The following is a 27458-nucleotide window of genomic DNA, read 5'->3' as shown; positions in this document are numbered from 1 at the left end:
AAAATAAGTTAGGATCTAGGGGATAGAGAAGGGCTAAAAGCAGAAGGAAAAGTGGGACATGGTTAAGCACAGATTAAAGTTTGCTCAGGCCTAATTTAGGGCTTTTCATTCCTCCTATGGTATGCTTAAAATGGTTCAAATAGTATTCAAAGTGCTTTAGCTTTTATGGAACTTGATAGCTCAGTAGATGTTTTATAACAGTTCTCTTACTTCCTTGAATTGAACTTTTAATTTTTTTCTTGTAATTGAAATAATGATTTACTTTACCAAAAATACTACTTGCAACATCCAATGGAGCTGGTTTGCGAACAGAGGCAAAGTTTAACAAATTGTGGGCAAAGAAGCAAAGTGAAGTTCAAACAGCTGCCAGTGTGTGCACTTTGTTTCTAGTTTTGAAAAGAACATTGCTTGCAGGCATACCAATTATTGTCTTATGGTATAAGGAGTCTACAAAACTGACAGTAACCTACCCACCACTAGAAATTTGTCAGAGCAAGGTTTTGCCAATGTTTTCCTTTAAAAATTACTTTCAGAAACAAAAGGCTATTTGTGTGTTTCTGCATGGAACTTCTAAGCTAACCTCTGTGCAGTCAATTGAGAGAGAAGAAAATAGACCTCCAATCCACTTTCCAAGTCCTTGATCTTACAGCACAATTCCATGCACATTAGGGATAATGGCCTTTGGAATCCCTGCAAGTGTATGTCTGCCAGCTGGTTGGAGAGCTGGAGACTCCTCAGCTACCTGCAACTCTGCCTGCTATAACCTACAAAGGGGATTCTCCTGGTCAGTTGAAAAGTTTGTGTGTGTGTACTTTGTGGGCCAGCATAATGCCATGCTGGTTCCAAGTGCAAGGATTTGCAGATTTTGTTGTTAACTAGCAAGCCTCTTCAAAATTAGTTGTCAACTTCGTGTTTTTTTTTTTTTAATTTATATTTTTTGTAGGATGATCTTGATAGAGGCTGGATAATGCTGGTGTGTAGAGAAGAATACTTTGAAAGATTTTATTGTATATGAAATTTCATTCTGAATGGTATACCTGCAAATGGTTAAAGTGGCTTAGAAATTCCATGGATGACTTACTTGATTTTTATTTAGTTAAGCTCTGTAGAGAACCATCCCAAGTAACATACTGGATTACTTGTCAGGCTGAGACATCTGCTGGCACTTCTGAGGAAGGCTGCAGCAATGTGGTTTCCTATTGCAACATGCTGAAATCTCTCCAATACATAATGCTATTTAGTAGTAAATGCTATTGTATAAAGATGAAACTGTATGAAATTCAAGATTGCAGGCTTTGTCTTCAAAAAGCTTAAGGTTCTGTACTCCTGCAAAAGTTTTATAGCAAGACTGAGGGCTATTATTAGCAGGGCTGCACTCATGAAGAAAAGGAGCTGACAGAAGAGTGAAACCAGATTCTGGACTTCAGTGCAACATATTATTAGGAAAACTCTATATGCACCTCGTCAGTGCCTGTCCTGTTGGCAATTGAATTTAGGTGTGTAATTGATATGCTTAAAAGCCTGCTAATGGTAATTCAATGCTTTAAACTATGTACTTGGTTTGCTTAGCATTTTGCACGAAGTGCCTCATTTTATGCGTATTAGACTTACACCTTTGTGCCTACTGATTATGCACTAATAGCTGGAGCTGACTTACTGGTTTCTCCCATGCTGCAATCATCTGAAAACTTAATGATCTTGCATGCTAATAGCTTTGTCCAAGTTGTTAATAAATTAGCACCCTCAGGGACCAAGCCCTACGGACTTCACTGGATGTATGCCTTGACTTTCTTCCCTTTCTGCCTTTCACCCTACTAAACAATTGCTGTTAGTTGCTGTAATTTACTTCCTGACTCTGTGGCCAGGGTCTGTCTTTTGTGTCTCTATCCAACCCCCATAAGCTCTTACTTGACAGCCATCTGACACCCTACAGCTCAGTCTTCTGGTGCTTTAGATGAATGATAAAATTCAAAAGCCATGTAATTCAGCCTCTCCCTCTTTATACTCCTGCTCCTGTGGTTATCTTGTGATTGCTCAAGAAGTGTTTTTGATATGTCCTCTCCAAATAGGATAAGAATCTGAAGGATGGAATGAATTTTAAATTGCAGCTCTGGCTTGCGTTCCCTAAAAATAGCAGGAAAATTATTGTAGACTTTGTCCAAGCAAAGCAAAGTCTAGAGAAAATTCTTGAACTAGCAGACAGAGAAGATGGTATAGCCTAGTGAAGGTGAGTCTTTGAAGCAGGGTAATAGCTGGTAAGTGCAGAGAATGAGGAAAACAACCATGAAAAAGTAAAAAGAAGGAATCCTGTTTGTTGGTTGATAGGTTTTTGGGGTTTTTTTTTGTTTGTTTGATTGGTTAGTTGGTTGTTTATTAACACATGTTCAAACCTTGAAATCCCGTGAGTACATATTCAGGGAAAGCTAAGTGGCTTTGAGGAAAATAGTATTTCAAGTCATTAAATAGTGCTCAGAGGTATCTACATGGCCAGCAGCTCTTTTAACTCTGAATCAGGTCTTTGGTTTACCCAACACCGCAGAACTGGGGTCATCCAAAACAGTTGCTGATATGACAAAACAATCGTGTCCAAAACAATTGCCATGTAAATGCCATGTTCAGATCCTGTTTACTATTATTGAGGCATGGTGATGGTAGATAAAAATCGAGTGGTGATGTTTTGGATTATATCCTGAAGAAAGGTGAAATCGGCACAAATTCATTTATGGTATCTCAAAGGAAGTACTGTAATTGCTTGCAAGCTGAATTGCTGATCCTGATGTTCATTTATCTAGAAAACATGGCAAAAGAATGGATATCAGGAAACATTTGGAGTGAAAAGCATATTCTTCTACATAGTGCTGTGTAAACATTTGCTTGCTCCATTGCTTGACTCTGCTTTCAATCCATGTCATGAAGAGTTTTGCGAGAGGTTTGCAGGCAGCAGTGGTGTGCTTATCAGCTGATACAGCTGGAAAATAAGGGGAGATTTGTGGATGCATTAAGTTGTGTTTGGTTTGAAGTAGCTGTGGAGGCAGTGGCTGTGCAGTAACCAGAAGCAGATATCGATGTGTGTGTTCGTCAGTCTGCTGAACTCCTGATAGGGAGTGATGTAACTTGTGGCTTGGGAGTAATTGCAGTACTCTGAAATAGGAGTTCAGAGAGTGGTTAGTGCAAAGGGCTTGCAGAGTTTTGTTGTCTTGTAGAGTAATTATGAGTGCCAAGGAGGAACGAATGAGCACAAGTTATTTATTTACTGTGAGGTAAGGTGGCAGCTATAGAAAGGTTGGTGCGCTTGGGGACTGATGTTCCTCCAGCCACCCACACCATATCCCTGATTTACTTTGAGCTCTTTAAAGCAGGGGGTCTTTCTACCACATTTCATGAACAAGGCTATACATCTTTTTATAAAGCTTTTGGAGTGACAATTAAAAGCTCATGTTGCCCTTAAAAATACGGTATTGCAAAAAATACACAGAAATACAGATGGGACTTGTAGCAAACTACAATGATTACTTTCTGACATGCACTGTAGAGGATTGTGTCTTCCACCTATTGACTTCTAGAATGCTGTCTTTTTTTTTTTTTCCTCTTCTAAATTATTGGATCTTGCAAAGCATTTATTCTACTGCTTGACAATCTAAACTTGATATGTTGACAAGCTGAACTGAGGTACTTGTAATTGATACACTTTTGAAAGGCATGTCAGTTTATCAGTAAGTAAGGTGGTGCTTCATGTTAGCTTTGTTAAAGATCCCACCAAATTTTTATTTTATGTATATAGTAAATATTATAATAGAAATATTCAAGTCTTTGTCAGTAGCTTTTCACCAAGGAAAACAAAAAGAAGTGTCCATTGCTGGCTGCTACTAGCTGTTTTTTTCTGTCCTAGGGGGAAAAAAAAAGTTTAGAGGTCCTTTCCAACATTAACGATTCTAGTACAGCTACAAAATTAGATGATAACTTCACTGAAGCTTAATCTTTCCCGACATCTTTTCTCTGTCACTTCCAGATGTGTCACGCTGCCTTTTTTTTTGCGTGTCTTTCAGATGATGATGTGGACCTTGAAGCTTTGGTAAATGACATGAACTCCTCGTTTGAAAGCTTATACTCTACATGCAGCATGCAGTCAGAAACCACTCCACTCCTTCAGAATGGCCAGCTCAGCCGCAGCCAGCTGCCGTCCTCAGGGCCCGGCGCGCTGCAGCCCACGTCCCCACGGCAGAAGGTGCAGCGGTCCCAGCCTGTGCGCATCATGGCAGTCAGGTAGGGACTTGCCTCCTTTTTGTTAAATTGTCTTCAGCTACATTTTAAAATTCAGCTTCAGTATGAGCCTGGGAGTGGACTTTTGCATAGGCAAAAAAATGTACCAGGTAGGTAAAGGACATAACTTTTCTATTTATTTTCTAAAATAAAAAAAGTCACTTTTTTTTTCCCTTTTCAAATCAGTGTTTTATGTACCTGAGTTAGCAGATGTGTAGAGGTGTATCGTTGGTACCAGTTTGCAGAAATGAAGTCCGTATTTGGATTCATGTCCAAACCATTAAAAACTGTTCTCTCAAGTATGGTGCTTACTGACAGATGCTTGGTTTTATAAAATGTAAGAAATCATGTAGGTAGATGAGGGTGCATTCAGCTAGTTCTGATACACAAAAAACTCTCTTTGTGGAGGCTTCCCGAACTGACCAAGACAAACAAAAAAGGAACATGGGATACTTGTTTAATCATTTCCTGGAGCACTTTCTGCTCTTTCACTTGAGTACATTATGTGAATCACTGTCTACCCCACCCCCCCAAAAAAAAAAAGATGGGTTGTCTCCCTCTTGTAAGGATGAGGGCATGAATTCAGTCTTCAAGTGGAATGCTCTTGGTGGTGACAGGAGAGTCTATAGGTGATGTTGAGGAGGTTCTTAAAATCTTCTTTTTAGGCAGAAGAAGGAAAGGAGCTCCTATCAGCTTGAATAGGTAAATCTCAGAGATTTGAAGTTTTCCTTTCCTTCTAGTTAGTGTCTTCTCCAAAAGAAGTGATAGACAGAAATAATAAAAGGAAAAGCCCACATATAGAAAGGGTTCCTCCTAGTTCTTTGTGCTGATGTATTTCCTATTTGAATGGTATTCTTAAGACAGGCAGCTTTTCTATATGAATGGGTAGTATGCAGTAACTGCAGTACAACTAAGTCAGCTAATGATGCAGTAGTTTTTACGAGTATTTCATATTTAACCTTGAACAGGGCTGTACTAGAAAATGCACTCTCTGGAGTACTATAACTGTCGACGTGTTGTAAATATCTCAGTTGAAACACTTAATTTAAACTGTTTTGGGCATTTCAAAACTTAGCAATTCTTTTTTGAGAACACTCTGCCTTTCTGAACTCTGTACTGCCATACACACAAGAACATTGTGTGTTTATCACTAAAGAAAATAATGGCAAAACTTTTATTTAAGGTTATCTAGGACACTTTCCCATAGAAAGGGATGGCTGTCCCTTTTTTGCAGCCAGAACAGAATGGTTGACTGTAGTAATTCTCCTAAGAATACAGTTTTATGTGTCATGAAGCAAATGATGCACTGCAGCAGTACAGACAAAGAAGAGCTCAGCATCAGAGTCAATTCACATTTTAAGAAAACCACACCTTTCCAACTGCACTGACTCTAGTACCACTTCTTATAATGGAGGGCAGTCAAAAAAACTTGCAATACAGAGCACTGTTACACAGCTGCTGATAGGACAAGTCTACTGGGCTGAAGAAATCATAACACTGCCCTTTACTCCATACTGTAGAAAAGTGCACACATAAGTAGCACAAAAAAAAAAAAAAAAAAAAAAAAAGTCAAAGCAGGTCAAGAAGTTGTTTGCATGGCTCATAGTTATGGTTGGAACCTGCTATTTATAGCCAGTCCCCAAATCTGTAAGGCTTGTTTGTTGAACACCAAGACAACTAAATTACAGGACAAAGTTACCTGTGGAGCAGATTTCTCAGTAGTTATTTTATCAGCCCCTGAGTTCTGGTACAGGCAGAGACAGAGTGTGCCCAGGGTAAGACATGCTGCCAGAGGTAAACCCAGCAGTTGTCTCCCGGGCAGCTCTGTTAAGGAGGCTCTGTTTGCTGAGGGCATGGCAAAAAATAAGAGCAGATTGAGTTTTTAATGATTTACGTTTGAAATTCCAGGAGTTAGTTGATTGCCCCTGGAAACTTCGAAGATTACCACTAGATGGTGCCTTCTGCAAAGACGTTTGGTCCAAAGTCTGCTGCAGTCACATCTTTGTGCATCTTCAGTGGGGATGCTCCACAGCTGGGAAACCCAAAGCAATCTGTGGGTCATGAATAGGTCTTATCAAGCTTTTTTGTGTCAAGTGGTAGGCTTTACCTTTCCTTTTTTTGATGTGGGTAGTACAGGTGTACTAGAAACCGCAACTTGAAGGTCTGTTGGTCCTGTGTAGACTTGTGAGACACGGGATTCAAACTTGGCTGAATAGTAACTATACAACGAGCATAAGGTGGGAGGATTTAATTGCAGTCTATTGCTCAAGCTGAGTCTTTGCATTTTCATTTCTCCAGGAAATGCTGAGTTGCTTGGCGATGGAATCGGTTTTGTACTGAAGTGACAATATTGGTTTCAGGCTCAGCTTAGAGACTCTACACAAACAAAGGGGTAAACCTTTGTTTGCAGGTCTACATGAAATTTGCCTCCAAGTGACTGCAGTTTCGTTCTCCTCTTTTGCATTGCTTTGGAAGAGCTTAACTGACTTTCTGGCACACAGACCTTAAGCATGTGCTTTTAACAGAGTACAGACTGACATTTCTATCTGTTTTATGTGCACAGTTACTTCAGATACTCATCCAAGCAATTGAGTTATAAGCAACAAAGCAAACACAGATGCTTGACTGGTCATTTTTCACATGCAGTTGCCTACTTTGTGCTTTGCAGTTGCTGTAACTGTGTATTAGTTGCTTAGAAGAGAGTGGTTTTGATTGTTTTTCATTAGTGTCATTATTGTAAATGGTGGAGCAGGAGATCCAGGTCTAGTGATACCAATATGCTCCTGTTAATGCTTAGTGCTTCTGTGTTTATAGGCGTCTTCAAGAAGAAGAACAACAATTCAGAACATCATCTCTGCCAGCCATCCCAAATCCCTTCCCAGAGCTTTGTAGCCCTGCGAGCTCTCCAGTACTGGCCCCTGGATCTTTACCTCAGAGTCAACCTGCTAGTAAACATGTGAGTATGGGCTGAAGCTTTGGGGTTTCCATTCGTGTTCAGACTGGCAGTGGACTACTTGGTTTTGAAGGTAGAAAAAAAGTTTCAAGATGAATGTAAATAGATAGAGGTTTTGTCTGTGAGCGGTTCAGCACTGGCCAAGAGAGTTTCTTCAGATAGGCTTCAGTCTTTTAAAAAAAGGTTTGTAAGAATGAAGTGTGAAAATGAAGCAAGTCTCTCTGGGATATGTGCATGTTGTGAATGAAGTGGTAGTGCCTAATATCCTTCAGATTTTGTTATCTGAGGTAATGATTTATTAGTGCAGAAGTCAAGTTAATTAGCTGAGAGTTGGAGGGGGATCTGTGAGTATGCTGCGTGTTCTAAGTGCTGGAAAGACACCGAACAGCTGTCAGTTTTTTTAAGGACACGGTGCTGCTTTATTTTGATGTTTTTAATGAAGCTGCTGAAAGAGCTAAATAACACTCTTAGCACATGAAACAGGGCACAGATCCTTGTAATGGGACTTAAGAGGAGAACTGTCTCATGGAAAGCTGGTTGAGAGTCTCTCTGTTTTTGGCAATGAAGATAGCAGAGACTGAGCTTTCAAGGGGTACAGAGCAATAACCTCAGTGACGCTGCAGAGTTTTTCTTCTCTATCCCACTCCATTCTCTGAGGAACACCTATCTTGTTTTCTTTCAATCTTTGAACATGTTTAAAGACAAAAGATGGGCTCAAAACCTTTCTTTTGTAAACTGTGCTGATTTGCATGGGGATCAGAAATGGGCTGCTCTTAATGACTGTTGGCTTAGAACAGTTGTGTGCTTGTGTACCCAAAAATACAAGGATGTTCCATGTGATGGCTCAGTTAGTTTGTAAGTAGATTCTGTGGCTGGTGGAAGGGTTTGGGTGGACAGTTCAGCTACAAACAGTAGACCCTAATGTACATCCTTGCGTCTTCCATATTGCTTTACAGCGCTATAAACAGCTGCGTTCTTGAAAAAGACAGTGCATCTTCATTGGTTTGACTGTATTTCTTACATGTGCAATAAGACAGACAACCAAATGCCCTAGGAAAATAATTAGGTCTTCCAGTTTGGAATTTAGCAGAACCTCATCAGAGGCCTGGATACCTCTTGGCTAAGCAGTGAGGCTGTTTCGCCAAGGCAGTGCTGATCTGGCCTGAGGGGAGACAGTACAAACCTCAGTTCTCTTCTGCCTCCTGGTACTTGCTAAGAGGACAGCAACACAGCTGCCTTTCTGGAACAAACTGAAATTGGTGATGAACCTGTATTTACCTTTCCAGGTACTCCTGTTTTGGGGGTTTTTTGGCTTCTAGCTTTATATTTTAATAAAATAAATCAAGGCATCCTAAAGATCACTCTATAAACACTTAAGAATCCTAAATGATCTGTGCAACAGTTTTAAAAGAAATTTAGAAAACAGTGGTTTAACAAGCAGTCCTTGAATATATGTAAGAAGATGGATATATAAATATACAGTAAAAGTGTGGAGGTTTTTAATAATTTTACTTAAAATTTTTCTCTTAAAACAGAAAATTATGGGAAACATTTTCAAGGCCTAAAATGAAATAAATATTTATATTGCATAGATATGCTTCCCATTGGAGTTTAATTTAAAAGAGAAGCCACTGTAATGGTAAAACTTTTAGAGTATGAGATGAGGAGTTAGACAACGGCTTCTTCTGTAGTTGCAGATATCTTGTTCATTGCAGTTTATCAACTGATTGAAGTCATATGAGAAACACTGGCTCAGGGTGCAGGAAGGACTGGAAAGCATTCTTTTCCCCTCTAAAGAATTCTTTTCCTCTCTTTAATAAAGGAATAAAGGAACAGAATTGAAAAGTCCTGTAGTACACTATTGATGGACAAAAGTAACAAAAAAGAAGAGTAAGTGCACTTTCTTCATGAAGGAAAAATACTTATGTGTAATACTTCAGTTTTAAACATGGGATGTTGTTGGATAACACAAAAATCTGACAAGCCTCCCCATAGGACATTAGTTGGGTTTAACAGAGTTCTAGTTCCCTGTAATGGAGTCTGCTAAGCATCATGAGTAAAGAATGAGTAACTTCAGAAACGTAATACATCTTTCCAACTTCATCCCGTTTAAAAAAAAGGTAAAGTTTGAGAACTTGGTGAAATTATTTTAGGACACACTCTTGCTTAGATAAATATCCATAAATACAATATAAAATGCTGGTTAACAAAGTAAGCAATGAGTTTAGTTACTGGGCTGCAGTGGCAGTTTTAATGACTGGTTGCTAGTGAAAATGAGCTATGTTTTAAGAAAAATATAAATGCAACTTTACAAGCAAACCAAAATTAAACAAAATTATGCTTAATTTCAGGTTTTCTTCTAGCAAATTATAAACAAGATTAAAACTTGAAACTGGAATGAGCCATTCTGATTGCATGGGGTGTATGAGGTGTTAGTGAAAAGTAATTCCCTTGTGCCTCGCAAGCATTTGATTGTAAGGAGGCAGACAGCATTTTCAGCTGTCAGGGCAGCAGCTCTGATCACACAGCACATCACAGCACACCCATGATGTGGGTGGAGGTCGTGTGCCTTTGGTCATCTTGGATCTAGGGGACTTGAGGGACCCAGGTTGATGTAGTCTTAGAAGATTTCAGAAAGGCTTGGATATTTTGTTTGCTGACTGTGTAAAACAGTGGGGGTCTCTGGGAAGCTGGGATATCTGATCTGAATTTATTGTGTCATTAGTATTGTTCCTCCTGGAAGAACTTAGTCTTACTTTTTAATAATTATAAAATATAACTTTGCAATGATAAAACCTCATCATGGTTATGCAAAAGGAATTTAAAGAGCTGGTCCTGTTACAGAAAAGAGTCTCGTGTAATACTGCCAAGCTTTTGGCATCAAGGAATACCAATTCTGTTCTAGTTTTACTAAATTAAGCTTTTTCCTAAAATATTGTTCTCTACAGGAAAGGATGCATATGTGAATGAAAGAGAGAGTAAAGGAGCTTTCAGGTTATAAAGATTGAAATATATTTGCAGCTGAAAAAAATGGATGTAATCTTTTCTCTCATGCAAAATTTTATTCACTTAGCTGAAGCTTGAAACATGCATTTCTACTTAAAATGCTTCTTATCTGCTTGCTTATTTTTTTCATGAAGTTGCAGCCACTTTTTTAACAAGCATTTCCCAGCATTGCTGATGCACTGTTCTGTGTTTGTTTCGTGCTCTTTCTTGGCTCAGCAAAGAGAGGTAAAAGCAGTAGAGCAATGAAAAATAGTCGTAATAAACCTTTCTTACTTTTCTTGTGTTAGATTTTTTTTTTTCTCATGATGATGAAGCATTTTCTTTGACTTACTCAAAAAAGTGCACATAGCAGGGATAATTTCTTTTTTTAATATATTTTCTGGCTTGGGTAATGGTACTGATTTCACCACAGCAGGAAGCTGTATGCAACCTCTAGCTCTGCCACTGATGAGGCACTGAATACTGCTATTAAAGCTGATGGTTGCAGGAGCATACTGCAGCTGCTTCCCAGAAGACAGAGAACAGTGAGAAATAAGGGGTCTTCTGTACTAGCACAGAACTGAAAACATGTGTAGGCAAATGGGATAGTCATTTAAAGGGAGCATCAATGTATCAGTCTGGGAGGTAAAACTGCAGTGCTAGGCATATTGAAATCGTTGCAGATTTTTGTTTTTTATTTGGCACTAAATAATCATCTCTGGTTTATGAGAAAAACCTAGATTAAAAGGTATTGCAGGTTTGAAATTTTTTAAAGCACATAGGCAGGTTGAGTAACTGCAACTTAATTTAGTAGTAAGAGACTTAGAAGAGTAATAACTGTGAACCTTTAGGTTATGTTTCAAAGGCCATCAAAGCATCCTCCACAGCAGCAGGGTCTGGGCTGTACAGTTGTGTGACCAAATCAGATCTAGCAGCAGAGGTTAAAAAATTACTTGTAACTAAGCAGATCTACACTCCTCAGGAGTGCAGTGCTATGATCCTGTATTACAGTTCTGCAGGTGGAAACATCCCACTTTGACCAAAGTTTTATGAGTAAGAAATGTCAGGTGTCAACTTGTTGCTAGTGAACAGCATGTGGTTCCTTTAAAGGTTGGCACCAGTGTATTTTAGTTACTTGGTCAACCAGCTGCTGTGTCTGGGTGAAAAATACCAACTCGTTGTGCTACTGAGTCAGAAGGTTCTTCAGATACTGGTGTTGGTGAGCAAGACACCTCCAAAGCCTTGCTTGGAGGAAGCACAAACATTCAAAGGACAGCTGCCAAAACTCTGATTTTTTAAAAACTTTTAAAACATTTCTAAATTTTAAAAACATTTACTTAACAGTGTAAATATGTATGTCTAAGAAAAATGGAAACCAGAAAGTTACACCAAACCAAGACCAAACATTTGTCCAAAAGATAGCTAAAAGCATCAGACAGCTAGGTTACCACTAATTGAAGTCCATCTTTGTGTTGCTGGTATAAACTAAGAACTGGTTGGTAACATAGGTTATAATTTCTGGTTGTGTACAAATATTTTGGAAAAAGCATGCAATAATTACATGTAGGTCACTGCAATGCCACAGGATATTAGGCTAAAGTATCTAGTGTGAGTCAATGAAGCTTTCAACTGTAAAAATAGGGCAAATTTCTCACATCCCTCCTCTATACAGCTCAGGCAAACTTCCAAATAGCAGTTTGATGTACCAAAATTATTTACTCTTTTTCCATCAGATTCACTCATGAGTATGTATGAGTGCTGTTCATTTTTCCAGCTTTACTTACCCTTCAAGGAAATTTCTGTAAACAGACATCTTGGTTTTAATTATTTTAATTACATGTAATGTTGCACAGTTTAAAAAAAAATTCTTAATGTAAAACTTTTACATTGGCTCTTTTGGAGACAAGGATGTTGATTACCAAAAGACGAGCTGTATAAAAAGACCATGTTTTCTATAATGAAGACTTGATATACCAAGTTAAATCGTGCATGTGTGATAGCAATTTTTGTACTTAATCCTGCAGTTGAATAACCTTTAGCATCAAGACATTTTGAAAATAAATTCTGGCATAAGTTTGAGTCAACAGGACTTCATTTTCTCTAAACAAGCCAAATCTTGTAGCTGAATTAGTCTGGATGATTCCTTAGGTCCTGGTCCAGGAACTCCCTGTGGTCCACCTATAAAATACAGATTTTCATGGGTATCTGCCATGGTATATCATGCTTTTTGCTCAGTTCTTTCTTTGAAGCAAGTCTCTTAAGCTAAATAAATAAATCACACATAGATTGCTCTGTAGCATGTTTAACTTGGATGCCTTTTCTTTTTAATAAAACTGTGAATGTATTTGGGAGAAATGGGGAAAGATCAGGCTTCTGCTGTGGGGCTGTGATCTAACTGTATGAAATCAGACCTTGCATTTCCCTGGGCACCTCTCTGTCTTTTGGAGAACTAACACTTTCCCAAACGTTGCTACTTAAATTTGACACACGGTGTAGGAAAGAGGTTGCCTTGCTTGTCGCCTTGTCCCCTGTATCACACAAACACAGTTTCCCGTCACTCCTGAAGAAATCAGTCGGGGGGGGGGGGGGGGGAAGAAAGAAGGGGGTGAGCTCACATGGTGTTGAAAGTCTCATTTGCTTGTTACTGAAGAAGAGGGTGGTGAATAGCTGAAGACTAACGAGTCTGCTGGACTAAGCTGAAGACAGGCGGCCCTCAGTGCTGCTAGTGCTGGGTGGTCCGTGGGTCTGCGAGCTCTTCAGCTGGAGTCTTGCCGTCTGCTGGGGCCCAGGATCAGTAGGGAGTCAAAGCTGTGGTTTCTCCTTCACGCCTGTTAGAGCAAGAGGCTTGGTGGTAGAAAGAAATGAGGCTCTTCGTTCTTCCTTTTGGCAAGTGCCAGAACAGTAGTTACAGTCCCAACATGAATTACTGGAAATATTAAGGACGTCTCACGCTCAAACCCAAAAGTATGTTATTTGTTGGGATTTTTTGTTTTTAGTGACACAAACCTGGCCCTGCTCCCAGGAGCATTTTGGCTCCCTACCCGTAAGTGATGCGCCGGCAGTGGGAGCGTGCTGAGAGGAGCGCTGCGGGGTGAGGACCAGGAGCAGCAGTCTGGGGAACACATCACTCAGCCAAGGGGTGGTCTGGCATGCTCTATGGGACAGGACCAGCCTGACCCAAACCTGTCCTGCTCCACATGTGCTGGCAGCCCCATTGGAGTTCAGCCACGCAGTAACATTTGCGGTTATCTTAGAAAGCTCTTTTACAGTAGTAATGTCATTGGAGTTAACCTTTAGGGCTGCCTTCTGTAAATCCTAAGCAGTTTGTACTGCTGTAGTACCTGTGCATCTGTGTATTCATTCTGAATTTTTTGTGTGTGCATATTAGTTATGGGTGCCCTTGCACATTCTTTGTTGTGCAACATTACTCTGGATGATATTTATTAATGATACAGTGAGAATGCAGCCTGGCTGTCCTATGCTTTGCTCAGGAATCGACAGAACTGAAAAGCTGGGAGTGCCGGGAGAAAATGGAAAAATTTAACATTCTAATTCTGTGTTTAGTGAGGCAGGCAGGAGTGAGTTTGGGTGTAAACATCAGTGCAGAAGGGAATATAAAAAACGCAGAACTATATCGAGTGGTTGTAATGATGATGTCCATGAGATGAATCAGAGATGTCATAACTTTATACTGGTAGTCTTGAAAGAGTTGCTCAATGTAGTGGGAATAGCTACACTGAGTCTTGGATCTACCACCTGTACTGTCTGCACTTGAGTCCAGGTTCAGGTCAACTTCAGGCATGTTGCATAGAAACCTTTTTGGACCTCTGCTACTCAGTAGGACCAGATGCAACCAAGCACCAACTCATGACTTAGAACCTCTGCTGTGTATCCCGTGTGACCTTGAGCACCATGTAGTTGCCAGCAGTCAGCAGCTGAGTTGACCATGAGGCCCTTCCCAAATTCTGAGGTGATCTGAGGCAGCCCTTCCTGAGCTGTGCTGGGACCTGCAGTTGAGCAGGAGGTGATCCCCTGGTGTGGATGCCAGGGACATAATGTAGTGCAGGACTGGGAAGATTCCCAATGTTTTGCTTGCTATCTGGCATCTACTTCCAGGGAAGGCAGGCAAATCCAGTGCTTAGTTGCAAACTATCAGCACAGTGGTTGCAGTGGTATTAGGAGTAATGCTGTTCACTCACAGCAGGAGGGCTTCTTTGGGCATGTTGTAATTACCTGGACGGTGAACTGTGGAAATGTGGATGTTAGTTGGAATTTAATAACATTTTTGCATTAGAAGAATACTGCTGAGTTAATTAAATCATTGTGGGATGAGTTTCAATTCTCTGCTCTCTTGATTTATAGTCTCCTTATTGCTATCAAAGTCTTATTATATTATTCTTTCTCCAAATAGGAGTGCAGAATTACTCTACTAAAAAGTGATTTTGTTTAATTAATGTAAGTACCTTCAATTTTGCTCCAGCCTGTCTCTAATCTGAACATCATTTACAAAACTTACCTAAAAGCGAGTTTAATCTGAACCTTGTAAAAGGCAAGCCATTGCTGATTCATAAAAGCTACATGTCATGTTTCTTTTTTGGCATTAGGATTGCTTATTTTCTCCAGTGGTAGACCCTGTTGCTGCCAGGGTTACTGGAGCAGGTTTCTCCTGCTGTATTTCAGGAAGCAAGAGTTGGAAAAATTCTTGTTATGCTTCATGCTATGAGTATTTGGTTTTTCTCTTGTTGCTGAGAGGGGAATGAATAGCACTCAGGGGCAAAATGGATTGACCATCAACTGGGACAGTTTGGATGTGAGATCCCATGTTGAGCACAGAATGTTTCTGGGGAATGGGGAGAAAGCAACTTTGTCTCAGCAGACTTATTATTACCACTAAAGTTTCACTAGCAGCAGAGCAAAACACTGCTGTGCAGATTTTTATGTGGGAAAGGGGTACAGTGGGAGACCTAAAAGCTGCTTTTGTTTCTCACCAAACAGGTGCTGCTTTAAAGCATCCAGATCTTTCCAGCCATCCCTTTCATCTGTCTAGATCTCTTGCCAGGCCAGAGTGAGGAACTGCTCTGCCTTTTTTTTTTTTTTTTGGATATTAAGTTATTCATTATACCCATTTTATATATACACTTTTAAACACCCCACCCACCTACTATCAAGGGTGTGCACCGCCCATCCAGACATCTGGGTAAATCATCATCAGCAACAGCACTTTGCCCTTGCCAAATGGCCCACACCATTGCAAGAGGCACCAGGCTGGAGGGTGAGGAAGGCTTCAAGTGCTGGTAGTGATGTCTGTGCCCTGCAGCTGTAGGGGAAGGCTGGCTGCCTCACCCTACGGTGACCTTGCATGTGTTCTTCCTCTCACCTTTAAAAATCACATTTTCCTACTACCCTTGCCTGAAAAAGTAACAAAAATAGGAACAAGGCATCCCTAAGGAAAAATACATTACTTAAAAAACCCCTAAAAACTAAAAAACCAAATTAGGTGGAAAACATTATGGAAAAGACTATTCTAAGCTAAACCACAGCATCCTCATAGTAAAACACCAGGATTTAATTTTACAGACAATTTGCCCTCAGGCTTCTGTGAGTAATTTTTGAGCTTGTCCTTGCCTGCAAACTGTTAAGAGCAGCTAATTACTCTGAAGTAACTTGCTTGTCATACTGTTGCTGGTTACATTTGTTTTCTCTGCTGCTTACTAAAATCCACTGAAAGCGAGCCAGACACAGTATTTCCAGACCTTATAAATAGCTTTAAAGATGTTTGCATCAATTCCCATTCCCCAGGCATGCAGTTATATAGAACAAGCTACAGGCAGGATCTTTGATAAGTGTTAGGTATCAGGTATGTGGTTTTAGCATTGAAAAAAACTGTCGTGCTTCAGCTTATGGATGTTCTTTACTGAGTTGTCCCAAACTCCAGAGTAGCATTATATTCAAGTGTTAAAAGTACATGTATGTATGTGTATAAGAGTACATATGGAAGGAGATTAAAAAATTGCTTGTGGTACTGTCACACACCCAGTAAGGGATGTATGGAGCAGCTTGAAAAGAAATAGACATTGCATATATAAAGATCACCATCTTCATCAGGCAAAGAACTGAAAGCTAATGGTGCTAATGGATTTCTCTTCCATGACTGATCTTTGAACTCTTTTCTTTAACAAACCAGCTTGGCAAAGCTCTATAAAGCTTATCCAAATGAGGCTGAGCCTTGCCTCTTGTGTTACAGCCTTGTCAAATGAGGGTCCTCTGATAGGTAGACTCAAATAATGCTTGGCTGAAAAATGTCCTTCCAATGCCTGAAGATAATGACATTCCATTTGTAGCATTTAAAAGGTCCTAAATATATTTGAAAACCTACTATTAATTTTGTCTTTTGTCTGCTTCAGAAGAGGTGCCAAGGCTGGGTTTTACTCCTGAGTGTGAATCCAGTCAATGTTTCAAATTCTGTTTAGTGAAAGTTTTGTTTATGCTTTTTGCTTATCTTTAAATGTACTAATCCATCATGATTTGTCTATTTGGGGTTTTGATTGGTTTTGGGGAGTGGGTTGGTTTTGGGAGGGTTTTTTTTTTTTTTGACCTTACAGGTGAAAAAGGTAATCTAAATCCCATGTCTTTCACTGTGCAGAGAGAGGCTGTCATTCCAAGGGTAGTGGATCATCAGCTGGGGGAGGGGAGAAGAGCACCACGTTCAGCTCCAGAGTTAGAGAATATGTATTTCTAACCACTTGTACAGGGTGATACATTTCTTAGTATTTTCTAGATTATTAATAAGAAGGGAAGATTAGGAGGCAGTCAGCTATATTTGTGTGAATGTACCTTCAGTGTAATTTCCCTTTACTCTCAGTGAACATTTAGTTCTGCATTATGCTGCATGCAAATTACAAATGAGCATTTGCTTACAGGCTAATTAAGCATAGCTTAGAGCAGTAGTTAATTGCAGCACTTCAAGCAGTACAGAGGAACTTCAAGCCAATATAGCTAACAAGGTTAGCCCCAGGTTGCACTAGCTGCTGTGTCTGTAAAGTTTCATTACTACTTGCCCTCTCATATGCCTAGAATAACACTTGGGCAATCTTCAGCAGTCACTTGTGTCTAGGAGAAACCTTTAGTGTTTAAACTATAGCAGGAAATACTGCAAGAAGTGAGACAGGAGGACATGCAAGAGCATGATGGAGTCTTTCAGTGGGTAGGGAGATTTCTTGCACAGCAAAAGGCTGGCTTTGAGTGTCTCTAGCAGTTTGTCTACTGAACAGATGTCCAAATGGGTCTAAATTGAAAAACTGGTATGTTGATGTATAATCATTAAAATGAAAGAGATGAGTGAATTTTATAGAAAGCTTTCTATATGTTACTTAGATTCCTCAAATAAGTGAATAGTCTAGTAGTTCTGAGGATGGTGAAATATACCTTGTGGCACTGTAAAACACGGTCACATCACTTTCTCCTCTTTGCCCCTTTCTCAAGCCTTCTCTAGCAGGCAGCTAGCTGTAAAAGCTGTGGTGGTGAACTGATCCTTGTCTTGCAGAATGGTTGAGGGTGATGTGCATGCAAAGGCCTTGTATCTCCTCTAAGCCAGAGTCTCGGAATTGCTAATTGCCCAACATTTGAATAGGAGTCATTAAGAAAGGGGACACCCTAATAAAAGTCCAGGGGAAAAACAATATTTGTATTGCCAGACATGATTCACAATGAGTTCATTCCTTTATGAGTTTGCAGCAACCTCTGCTTTCTACATAACTGAGTTCACCTCTACTGCAGTTACAGCTTTTCTAAACATAAAACTGCAAAGTATCTGCAGGTGCAACTTACTGGGCAGTATCTGAGAATGAGGTCTGATGGAGTATAGAGGAATTAGTGGCTTTTCTTGGTGGACTGCTTTTTTGCTCTGTTTTGAAATCCGTAAGTGGAAGGAAGTGAAAAATAATTTTTTTTTTTTGGTCTTAAAATATGTGACAGTATTGAAGTAGAATTTCAAACCAGTAGGATTTCACTGAGTTCAAAAAATACATTAGAAATATTTCAAGAGAAGGTATTTTAAGTCCGAGTTAGTAGTAGGTCAGATTTTTTGGCTTAGACTTGCATGTCAGTGCAGAATGCTGACCCTGGTATCAAAGGACTTTTTCCACTATTTGTGTACAAACCACTTCTCTTGATGCAAAACTTCTACAAGGCCAGCTTTCCTACAGAGAGCTAGCAGATCATTTGAAAGGTTGGTGAAGAGTATTTCCTTATTCTCCTTTTTCACCATAACCATAATTAAATATTTTGGGAAGGATGTATTTGAATTTGCATAACTTGGTTGCAGGTCATTACTACTTTGTGTGTTGGAGCTGAACTACCGATATTTGGAATTAAGTACCTTTATTGTATGCATTTTGAATAATAAAAGTTGTGTGTTAATGCAAGACAAACTTGGAGGTCTTTACATATGACAGTCAAGCAGTAGGAATGGCCATGCTTTTCAGATGCCAGCCTCCTTCTTCTCAGTTGCTTCTGCTGGAAGAAACACCACTTTGTTTATCTGAAGAGATGCTGGCAGCTGCAGGGATTATTTTTTTCCATCATCCTTTAGGGGCCTGTGAAAAACAACCAGTTTCTAACAGCATTCTCGGTGCACAAATTGAAGTCGGTGCTCTTCCTCACCTCTCCTTAGTGTTAACTTCAGTGTGCAGTGTTCAGACACCTGAAGACATCTGCAATAGATGAAGATATGCAAGATTTGAGGAGGGAGTACAGGTACTTAAAACTGCTAGTTTTTAATACATTGTAGTGATGCCAATTCTTGTATTTTTTGGGGGGGAGGAGCAAATGGGAAGCAGGGGCTGAGGTGGGGGAGGGCAATATCTCATCTAAAAGAACCATTAAGCCCATAGGGAAGAAGAGTAGCAGGAGTTTCAAAGGTAGAGGGTTGTGGAATTGGCCACCATTTCAAGAAGTAAATTACCTCTGATTTGCCTGCTGGTTTTGTAATAGAGCAAGCTAACCTCAGCTCTTGTTTTGAGTAGAAAACCAAATGCAACAAATGTAATGTGATTGGCTAAGGAGGATTAATTTCCTCAAATTGATTGTCTCCTACTTCACTAGGATTTTTCAGTTAGAAAAGCTGAATCTGATCATCTCAAGGCAGTTTTCATGTCAAACCCCAGAGTAAAGCTGTCTGTTGGTTTATCTAACCCAACTGGTACACATGGAAAATAATAGTTTTAACCAAGAAGGTTAAAGCTTTTAACCAAGAAGGTTAAAGGTTTAATAGTTTTAACCAAGAAGGTTAGTGCTTTAAAGGCACTGTCAGTGGAAGGGAAACGTGCTACCTGACACCTAGCACTTTTCACCTTTTCACTTACTCTTTAAACACAATTTTCACTGTATAGCTTGAGTAAGTTCATGCACTTTTTGTTACTCTTGAAAAAGTGAAATTCACAGAGTGTATAGGTTGGCAAAGCCTCAGCTGATGTGAGCCAAGCAAACTTGGGTTGTTTTCTGTACAGCTGGGTGCACTGAAAGAAGAACCTGCAGAACTCTGGCAAGATATCTGCAAAACTGCTTATTTCTTAGAAGTTACACTTTGGGTCTGATCAGTGTCTGCTTTGTTGAAGGGTGGATGAGCAATGGTTGATCTCAACGTAGTTTCAGTACAGAGTGTTTTTTGGTAATACCCTGCAGCTAGCCAGAAATTTTAACTTTTGCCTTGTGTAATCTTGTGCAACGAGATGGGGGAGTTGTGGAAGAAGCAAATGTTGTGATTCTTTTTATACATTGTACAAAAGGCAGGATAGATTTTTCACCAGTTGAAATTCTTACAGTGGTTATGCTAAACCACCATGCAAAGACTCAACCTTCTGAAGCTGGAAGAGGCAATAAATTTTTTTCCCATGTGTAGAATTGCCTCTAAGTGAATGAGTAAATAGTGATAAAAAGTGACATTTGCTGAAATCAGCAGATTCTGTGTTGCACACAGAGCTAGAACTGCAGTAGTAATTGTTAATAGCTAATAATAATTAATTGAGATTGCCCATTACAATTATTAATGCAATAGGTTTTTAAGGGACAGTTTTAACTTAAAAAAAATTCATTTTGAGATGTACAGCAATGTATTTAACCTAATAAATTCTTCGTGGTGATGGAGTGGAAGAAGTAGGTACTGCAATTTGATATCTATAGAATGAAATTGGAGTATATGTTACCAGTTTACATTAATGCAAGACTACAATAAGCCTATAATTTAAAGGAAGCAGATCTTAGTATTCAGACTCATGAAAAAAACATGCTAGTGTTTACAGTATGTGAACACTCTTTACATTAATATATATTTATCTATAGACAAAAGTTTTGTCTGGAAGAGACTATTCAATTATTATATTTCCAGTACCCTAAACTGAGATCTTTACATATCTTTTTTTATATGTTGACCTAAGTTGTTCTTTTGGCCTTTAAGCTTAGCTGTCTTGAGGTTGTTCTTATATAGCTGGGTCTGTTTGCCAAATGCACATTTTAAAAAATGTTTTATTTTGGATGGGAATGGAATTAACTCACTCACGGAAATAGAAACGTCAGAATAAGGGAGACATCCAAAGGTTGCTCTACCTTCTGCCAGTCAATCTGGGAGAAAAAAAAAAAAAAAAAAAAAAAAGGAGCTTGAGAAAAGGCAAAATAAACCTGATATCAGTGCCTTTCCATTTGCCTTCAGCTTTTCTGTGGTTCAGTGTCAGAAGGTTTCGATGACCTAGATTTTTCTCAGTGTAATTCTTAAAGAAGATCCATGATGTAAATACAGAGCCATCATAATTCTTTTTAAAAATTATCATTCGTGCTGGAAAGGAAATAAAGTTCCTGGTATTTTTGCAGGGTGGATTTCTTTAACTTATTGCCAGTAATTTAAGGAGAGGGGGGAAGGGGAATAGTGGAGAATGCTTTAAGGTGTCATGACTGTTATGTGTTGTCTATAATACACAAAAACGGAGTCAACCCCTTTGTCATTGCCTTTCTGAATCCTGGAAATCATTGATTTCTCTATGATCAGCTACAGTAGTAAGGCCACTGTTGAAAGATTTCCCATTTAATACCACGTAGAACTGGTTTCTGGGGAGTGTCTGCTGTCTTAAAGAAAAGGTTTGCCCAATATTTATTCCTCTGGGGATCTTTTTCATATTCATTTGCCTACACTAAACAAAGAAACTAGGCATCTGAGCTATTTGAATAGAAATGTTTTTCTAATACAACTAATTATTTTAAATGTTTAATGGGAGCTTTGTGAAAATTGTTGCATAAACTTTTTAATTAGAGAGGAGGCTCTTTGCATTTATGCAAGATGTTTAATTAGGTGGACAACACAAAATATAGACATTTGGAAATTATCTCAGATTACCCAATTTTAGAGGGATGCCTACAGGGAGGAGAAAGCTTTGCTTCTTATCATCTTAAAATATAAGATGGCTTAATTGGAATCTGACTGTGCCTTGACAGCCTCAGAGCAGCAGTGACTTCCATGCAAAATAATCTGAAGCAGATGCTGAATCAAGAAGCAGCATTTTCTTTTGTGCAAGCTTTGGCATCAAATCTCTAGCATTATGTTATCTAGTTCTATATCAAGAAGCATTTTTTTTATTGTGACATTGATTTCAGCACACTACTACTACCTCATATTTAGATTTACAGAGTTCAGGCTTTGACAAATGGACTTTTAAGTGCTCCTGAAACACTTAAAGTGAGCTTTAAACTACCATGGCACGGCTTAGAAAAATACTGATGAAAAATCATAAGAGAGGACCCATTCAGGGTTCCTAAACCATGATAAAACATCACTGGATTTTTGTATGGTTTTAGTTAATATTGTAAGGTTTATGTAATTCTACACTATTTGGGTAAGATATAAGCTAGAGAAAGCCTCATGAAGTTCAACAAGGGCAAGTGCTGAGTCCTGCACGTGGGGAGGAACAACCCCAAGTGCCAGGACATGCTGGGGGCCACCCAGCTGGAAAGCAGCTTGGCAGGAAGAGACATGGGGGGTTGAGCATGAGCCAGCAATGTGCCCTTGCCATAAAGAAGACCAATGACATCCTGGGCTGCCATAAGCCCTGTCAGCCAGCTGAGTAAGGTGATCCCTTCTCCTTTGTTCAGCACTGATGAGGCCACAGCTCTTCAGCTCTGGGTCTAGTTTTGGGCTCTGCAGTACAAGAGAGACATGGACATGCTGGAGAGTGTCCAGCAAAGAGCCAGAGAAATAATAAAAGCACTGGAGAATCTCTCATAAAGGGAGAGGCTGAGAGAACTTGAACTGTTTACCCTGGAGAAGGTTCAGGGCCATCTCATGAATGCGTAGTACATAAAAGGAGGAGGGTGGAAAGATGGTGGTGCTGGGCTCTTCTCAGTGGTTGCCCAGTGACACCACAGGATGCAACCTGCACAAATGGATAGACAGGAGGTTTCCTCTGAACATCAGGCAACACTGCTTAAACTGTGGAGGTGACTGAGCACTGGCACAGGTTGCCCAGGGAAGTTATGAAATCTCCATCCTTTGTTATACTCCCAAGTTGTCTTAATGTTGTCCCTGATGTAGGTGGCACTGCTTGAGCAACAGGGGTGGATCAGATTCCAGAGGTCATTTCCACCCTCAAACCTTCTGTGATCCTGTGATACTTCAGAGGCATGATGATTTTGAGATAATCTCTGTATTGTGTCTTTAATATTAAAGTTTGGAATTATGAGGATGAAGCTCACTGTTAATTCATTTCGAATTGCTGAGTTTCTAAGAAGAGCAATCTTTTCACTTTCCTAGTGTGTGCCAACATTATCAATGCATAATCAATGTATTATGATATGCATTATCAATGATATGCATTATCAATGTAACCCACTTGAAAAATCTTGTAAAAAACCTGTAAAAATTTACTGGATGGGGGGGATTCCTATCTTGCATGCTCAAATCTTATTTGATTCCCAATGGTTGTGTAATTAAGCAATGGCAATCAAAGTATATCTAAATATTTGTTCTGCTTCAGACATCAGCAAAAATAGAGAGAAGGCAGTCATATGGCTTATAAATACTGAGAACCTGGACCAGAGCACTTTAGGAGATGATCTGGTCTCATGGGAAATCCTTAGCCTTGGAAGCACAAAAAATCAAATCAGTTAAATGCTTTTACAACTAATCATAAGGGGTAGTACAGCTTCAGAACAAAAGATTGCCAGGAAACAACAAAAGTTGGCAGGAAAGATGATGGAAAACATTTAAGAGCTGTGAAATGAGTTTTGTATGATTCAGTGAAGCTTTGCACTGAAATCTTTTTGGTAAGTGTCAGTGGAATACTGATAGTGAGGTACCTAGGAAGGTGAAAGCCTGCTCTAGGAGTATGGTGGGAATTGCTGCGGGAGGAGGGTGCATTGCTGTCAAGGTAAGATGAGCTGCTTTCAAACAGGTACCTGTGTTGGTCAGCAGTAGAAAGCAATGCTTACATCTCTGTGGTGTGACCTGCAATGGGAGATGCAAAGATCTGACATCTTCAGGGGTAGGTGAAGAAGAGGAGTTACAAGAGCAGAAGGACGGAGTCGTGTGTGATGCTTCAGTTTAGGCTGCTGGAAACAGTGTGGAGAACACAAGAAAGGAGAGGCTGTCACTGTTGAGAGAGCAACATGGACACAGGTCCTTTAAAGCAACTTGTGTGCATGTCTGCTCAATGTTTTATTTGTTGTAGCTTTAGCAAAGTAACCTTTTAAAAAGTTGGAATGAAGGCTGCAGTCTTCCAGCTGAATAATACCAGCTATAATGAGCTAACTGCTATGCATTTGGGCTGCTGCTGCTCCAGGACTTGGTGCTTGGAAACCTCAGGACACCTGGATGATAAAGGAGAGCTTCCAGAGGACATTGTTGTGACTAAGATTGTATAGAGGACTATTCTTGCCTTTGTTTCTCAGCTTTTCTTAAAAGCTGTCAGAATCCTTTCCATTCCTAGGAAGCTGTGTTCAGATACTAAGCTCTCTGTTTCTATAATGTCATGTATTGCTTGTTCGGCATCTTTTTAATTAGTGACATTTTATTTAGTCCAAATTAAATATGCCAGATGTACCCGATTTAGTGGCTAACAATGATGAGTGAGGGGAGGGAGGACTAACGTTATATAGCCGTCTGTTCTCAGGGAAGTTGTCTTTTTTTTTTTTTTTTTTTTTTTTAATTCTAGTTCCACAGGAGAAGTTGGAGTGGTAACCATGGCAGCAGGGAATTTGTCCCTGTAAGCTAAGCAAAGGGTTGGGTTGTGTGGGGATTTTTTGTGTTTGTTTTTTTGTTTGTGGTGCCCCTACCAGGAGGGAAGGGGTATGCAAAATGGTCTGGAACAACCTCTGAAGAGAGAACTCAGAGCAGATAAGTCAGAGGCATTTGCTGTGGATTAAAACTTATGCATTGGTCCTGCTGTAGCATGCATGGATGGATGGGTGCAGCAGTGAAGGAGAGCAGTGAGAGATGTGAAAAATTTCTTGGTAACTTGGATCTCTATGATAGGTGTTGTCATGCAGGGTGGTTAAATACTGTATGCTAATAAATCTCTTATATGGCTGTGTTTGGGTTTTCTCCAATATTTATCTCACTTTTTTCCCAACAAAAATGTGTAATTCTTAGCAGGTTGGAAGGGAGTGAGATTTGCATGGGGCTAGCTGCATCCAAGAGAGAATAGCTTAGTCATGATGACATAACCCCAGATTTTGCATCAGCCTGAGAAACTTTTACTATGTCAGTCTTGAATTGGGGAACAATCCTTGTATTCCTCCGATGTCTAAATTTACCCAAAATTAAACAGCAGAGCAGTTTTACGAAGCAGTTTCCCCTTAAAGCAATTTCTGAAAAAGGGAATGATACGTGCATTGAGAAGAGGATATTGTGAGCCCTCTTCTCCCCCTGCCATGACTTTCCCTAGGCTAAGATCTGCAGGGGGTTAATTCTGGCCACACAATTGATGCTTACACAGTTGCACAGAAATACCCTCCCGATGTGAGCAGCTCTGTTAAAAGCATTTATTGTGTGTGTGTGTGTGTGTGACAAACTGACCCATAAAACATCCTGAACGTTGCAGGCAGCAACAATTAGCTGATACTCTCTGCTTGAAGTCCCCAGCTTCCAGAGCCTGTAGCTTGGGAGACAGGAAGTTAAGCAATATTGCTGAATACTGTACAGCAAAGAGGCAGCTGACAGTGGCTGGGCATTAGGGATGCTTTGCCAGCCTGCTGTAGTTAAGCCTGTCACCCACTCGTTACAAAGCACCCCTCTCTCATTGTCAGAGCAGGATGAACTCAGCCCTGTTGGGAAAACCTATTGTGAGTTGCAACTGATGGCTGTCAGAGTGTAGGAAATTTATATTTCCAAGGTGTGCATGAGCTTTTGGGATTTTCAGCATATGGAGGCTGTTAGGCTGTGAATTTCCTAGAGTTTTTATACTTCAGGTTCCCATCATTAAATGGCCGTCATTCCTTGAGTGCCTGGAGGTTATAGCCAATCTTTGTTAGGAGTCTTTTTCTGTGTTTTTCCTTTTTCTTTTATTTTTTTTTCCCCATTAGTTTCCTTTACTTTTTCACTGCCCTAAGTTGCTCTCATCTTCGTATTTCACAGCTTGGTTGGTTGTAGTTCTATATAGTATCTCCATGTGATATACCATACTTGATTTTTCTCTGGTCAAGCTTATGTATATTAAGTTGAGTTTCTCTTTAAAAGTTTCTTTAGTGTAACTGCCTGGTCTGGGATGTCAGATTTGGACGGAATAAAGGGGCTCCTGTAAAGATAGATAATTGATTTTTTAATTTTTTTTTTTTCCAATCTAGTGCACCTCTGTATATGTTGTGAAAACTCGTTTTATCCTGCTGTTACCAGTTCCGGCAAGACTTTTGAGATCTAGGAGCTGGGGCTTCAGCTATGCACTTGTTTTCAATAATATTTTACATTTATTTTGGCTGTCAGAGCTGCTAAGAAAACCTTAGGAACTGTGCACTTGCAAGTACCAGCGAATCAAACTCGTATGTCCTTAAATCCTTGGCTTTTTCACTCCTTGTGTTTATTTTGAGGGGGAGCAGGAAGGAAGAAATGGGAGTGGGAAGAGGGTAAATCTTTGTCTTCCTCTGTACTGCATTCTAAGTTTGTAATTTCCATGCATCTCTGCATATTATTCCTGCTTAGATTCCTTTGCTACCAGACTAGGTAAATTGGATTGCAGTTGTTAAAGACAAATTTTGTAAATACAGGTTCTTAAAAAAATGTGTCTGTTTTGTCATGTCTGGACATTCCAAATATAGCTTTTGGCATTGTCCCTGATTGCTGGGCTCTTGTTATGTTGGTTGTTTTTTTTTTTTATTTCTGTTATTGTATCAACCACAGTCAAAATCCCAAGGTTCCATTGTATCAGGTATGAGACAGTCACTGCCCCAAAGGTTTTCCCATGCATTAAGAATGTACATATTTTCAGATAGCAATCCTCAGTGTCCAAAGACATCTTCAGAAGTGGTCTCTGATCCCTATGTGGCTGGACCAGTGTATGGAAATGGAGGGCTGAAACCAAGCCTGGCTGTATATGCAGCCCTTAATGGTGTTGCTCTTTTCTGCTCTACAACCTCACTGCTCCTTTGCCCTCAGAAAAACGTCCAAGGGAAGGGCAATTTTGAGAATTACCCATGTAGAAGTCATTCTTGGACAACAGTAAATTCAAGTGAGAAGCCAGTTGTATGTTGCCAGACCCCATGCTGAAATGGCTTTTGGTGGCCTGGGCACTCAGAGAGCAAGTGCCTCAGCTCCAGTTGTCCCAGAGTCCTACTGGGAAAGGAGGAGCCATCCAAGCCTTCGGGATCTGTACCATTTTTCTAAGTCCTATGGGAAGCTGCTCCCTGGAGCCTTGTTGTGCTGTCTGCCAAGCTTCAAATTAATGTGGTTCTTGTGGTTGAAAGCCTGTGCAGCAAGGAAAATGTGGTAATAATTCCTTTTTTACAGAGCAATTTGTAATGGCAAAACAATTTAAAATACTCTGTAAATAGCTTGGTTAGTTAAGAATTTTAATCAAGAGATTATTATGTTTTTTTCTTTGTATTACCCTTTCTTGGGTTGTTACTGACTTAAATTGTGTTTGCAAGAACTTTTCTACTAAACCTTTATCTTGGAGCAAATTCAGACAATAAATAATGCATTCTGTAAGCACAGCTGAGGAAGATTGCAAACTGTCTAGGGATAGATTGCACAATAAAATATATGAAAGATAAAGGTTAATGCCAGCAA

At 39.7% G+C, this 27458-nt stretch overlaps 1 protein-coding gene across 8 annotated transcripts in view; it reads left to right on the top strand.

Annotated features, from left to right (window-relative positions):
- GRB10 (growth factor receptor bound protein 10) overlaps positions 1-27458 on the top strand; it is a 144412-nt gene that overhangs the window by 83494 nt on the left and 33460 nt on the right. For all 8 annotated transcript variants that reach the window (XR_011724413.1, XR_011724412.1, XR_011724414.1 and 5 more), the window contains 2 exons: positions 4047-4263; positions 7075-7216. Coding sequence is in view for 5 of the 8 variants with exons in the window: in XM_071736740.1 (XP_071592841.1) it covers positions 4047-4263; positions 7075-7216 (359 nt within the window). In the remaining 3 variants the exon portion in view is untranslated. The remainder of the gene's footprint in view (positions 1-4046; positions 4264-7074; positions 7217-27458) is intronic.

The sequence above is a fragment of the Heliangelus exortis genome, chromosome 2 (assembly GCF_036169615.1).
Source record: "Heliangelus exortis chromosome 2, bHelExo1.hap1, whole genome shotgun sequence".
Classification (NCBI taxonomy): Eukaryota; Metazoa; Chordata; class Aves; order Apodiformes; family Trochilidae; genus Heliangelus; species Heliangelus exortis.
Note: the sequence above shows the minus strand (reverse complement) of the source record. Positions and strands in the feature narration are given on the sequence as shown.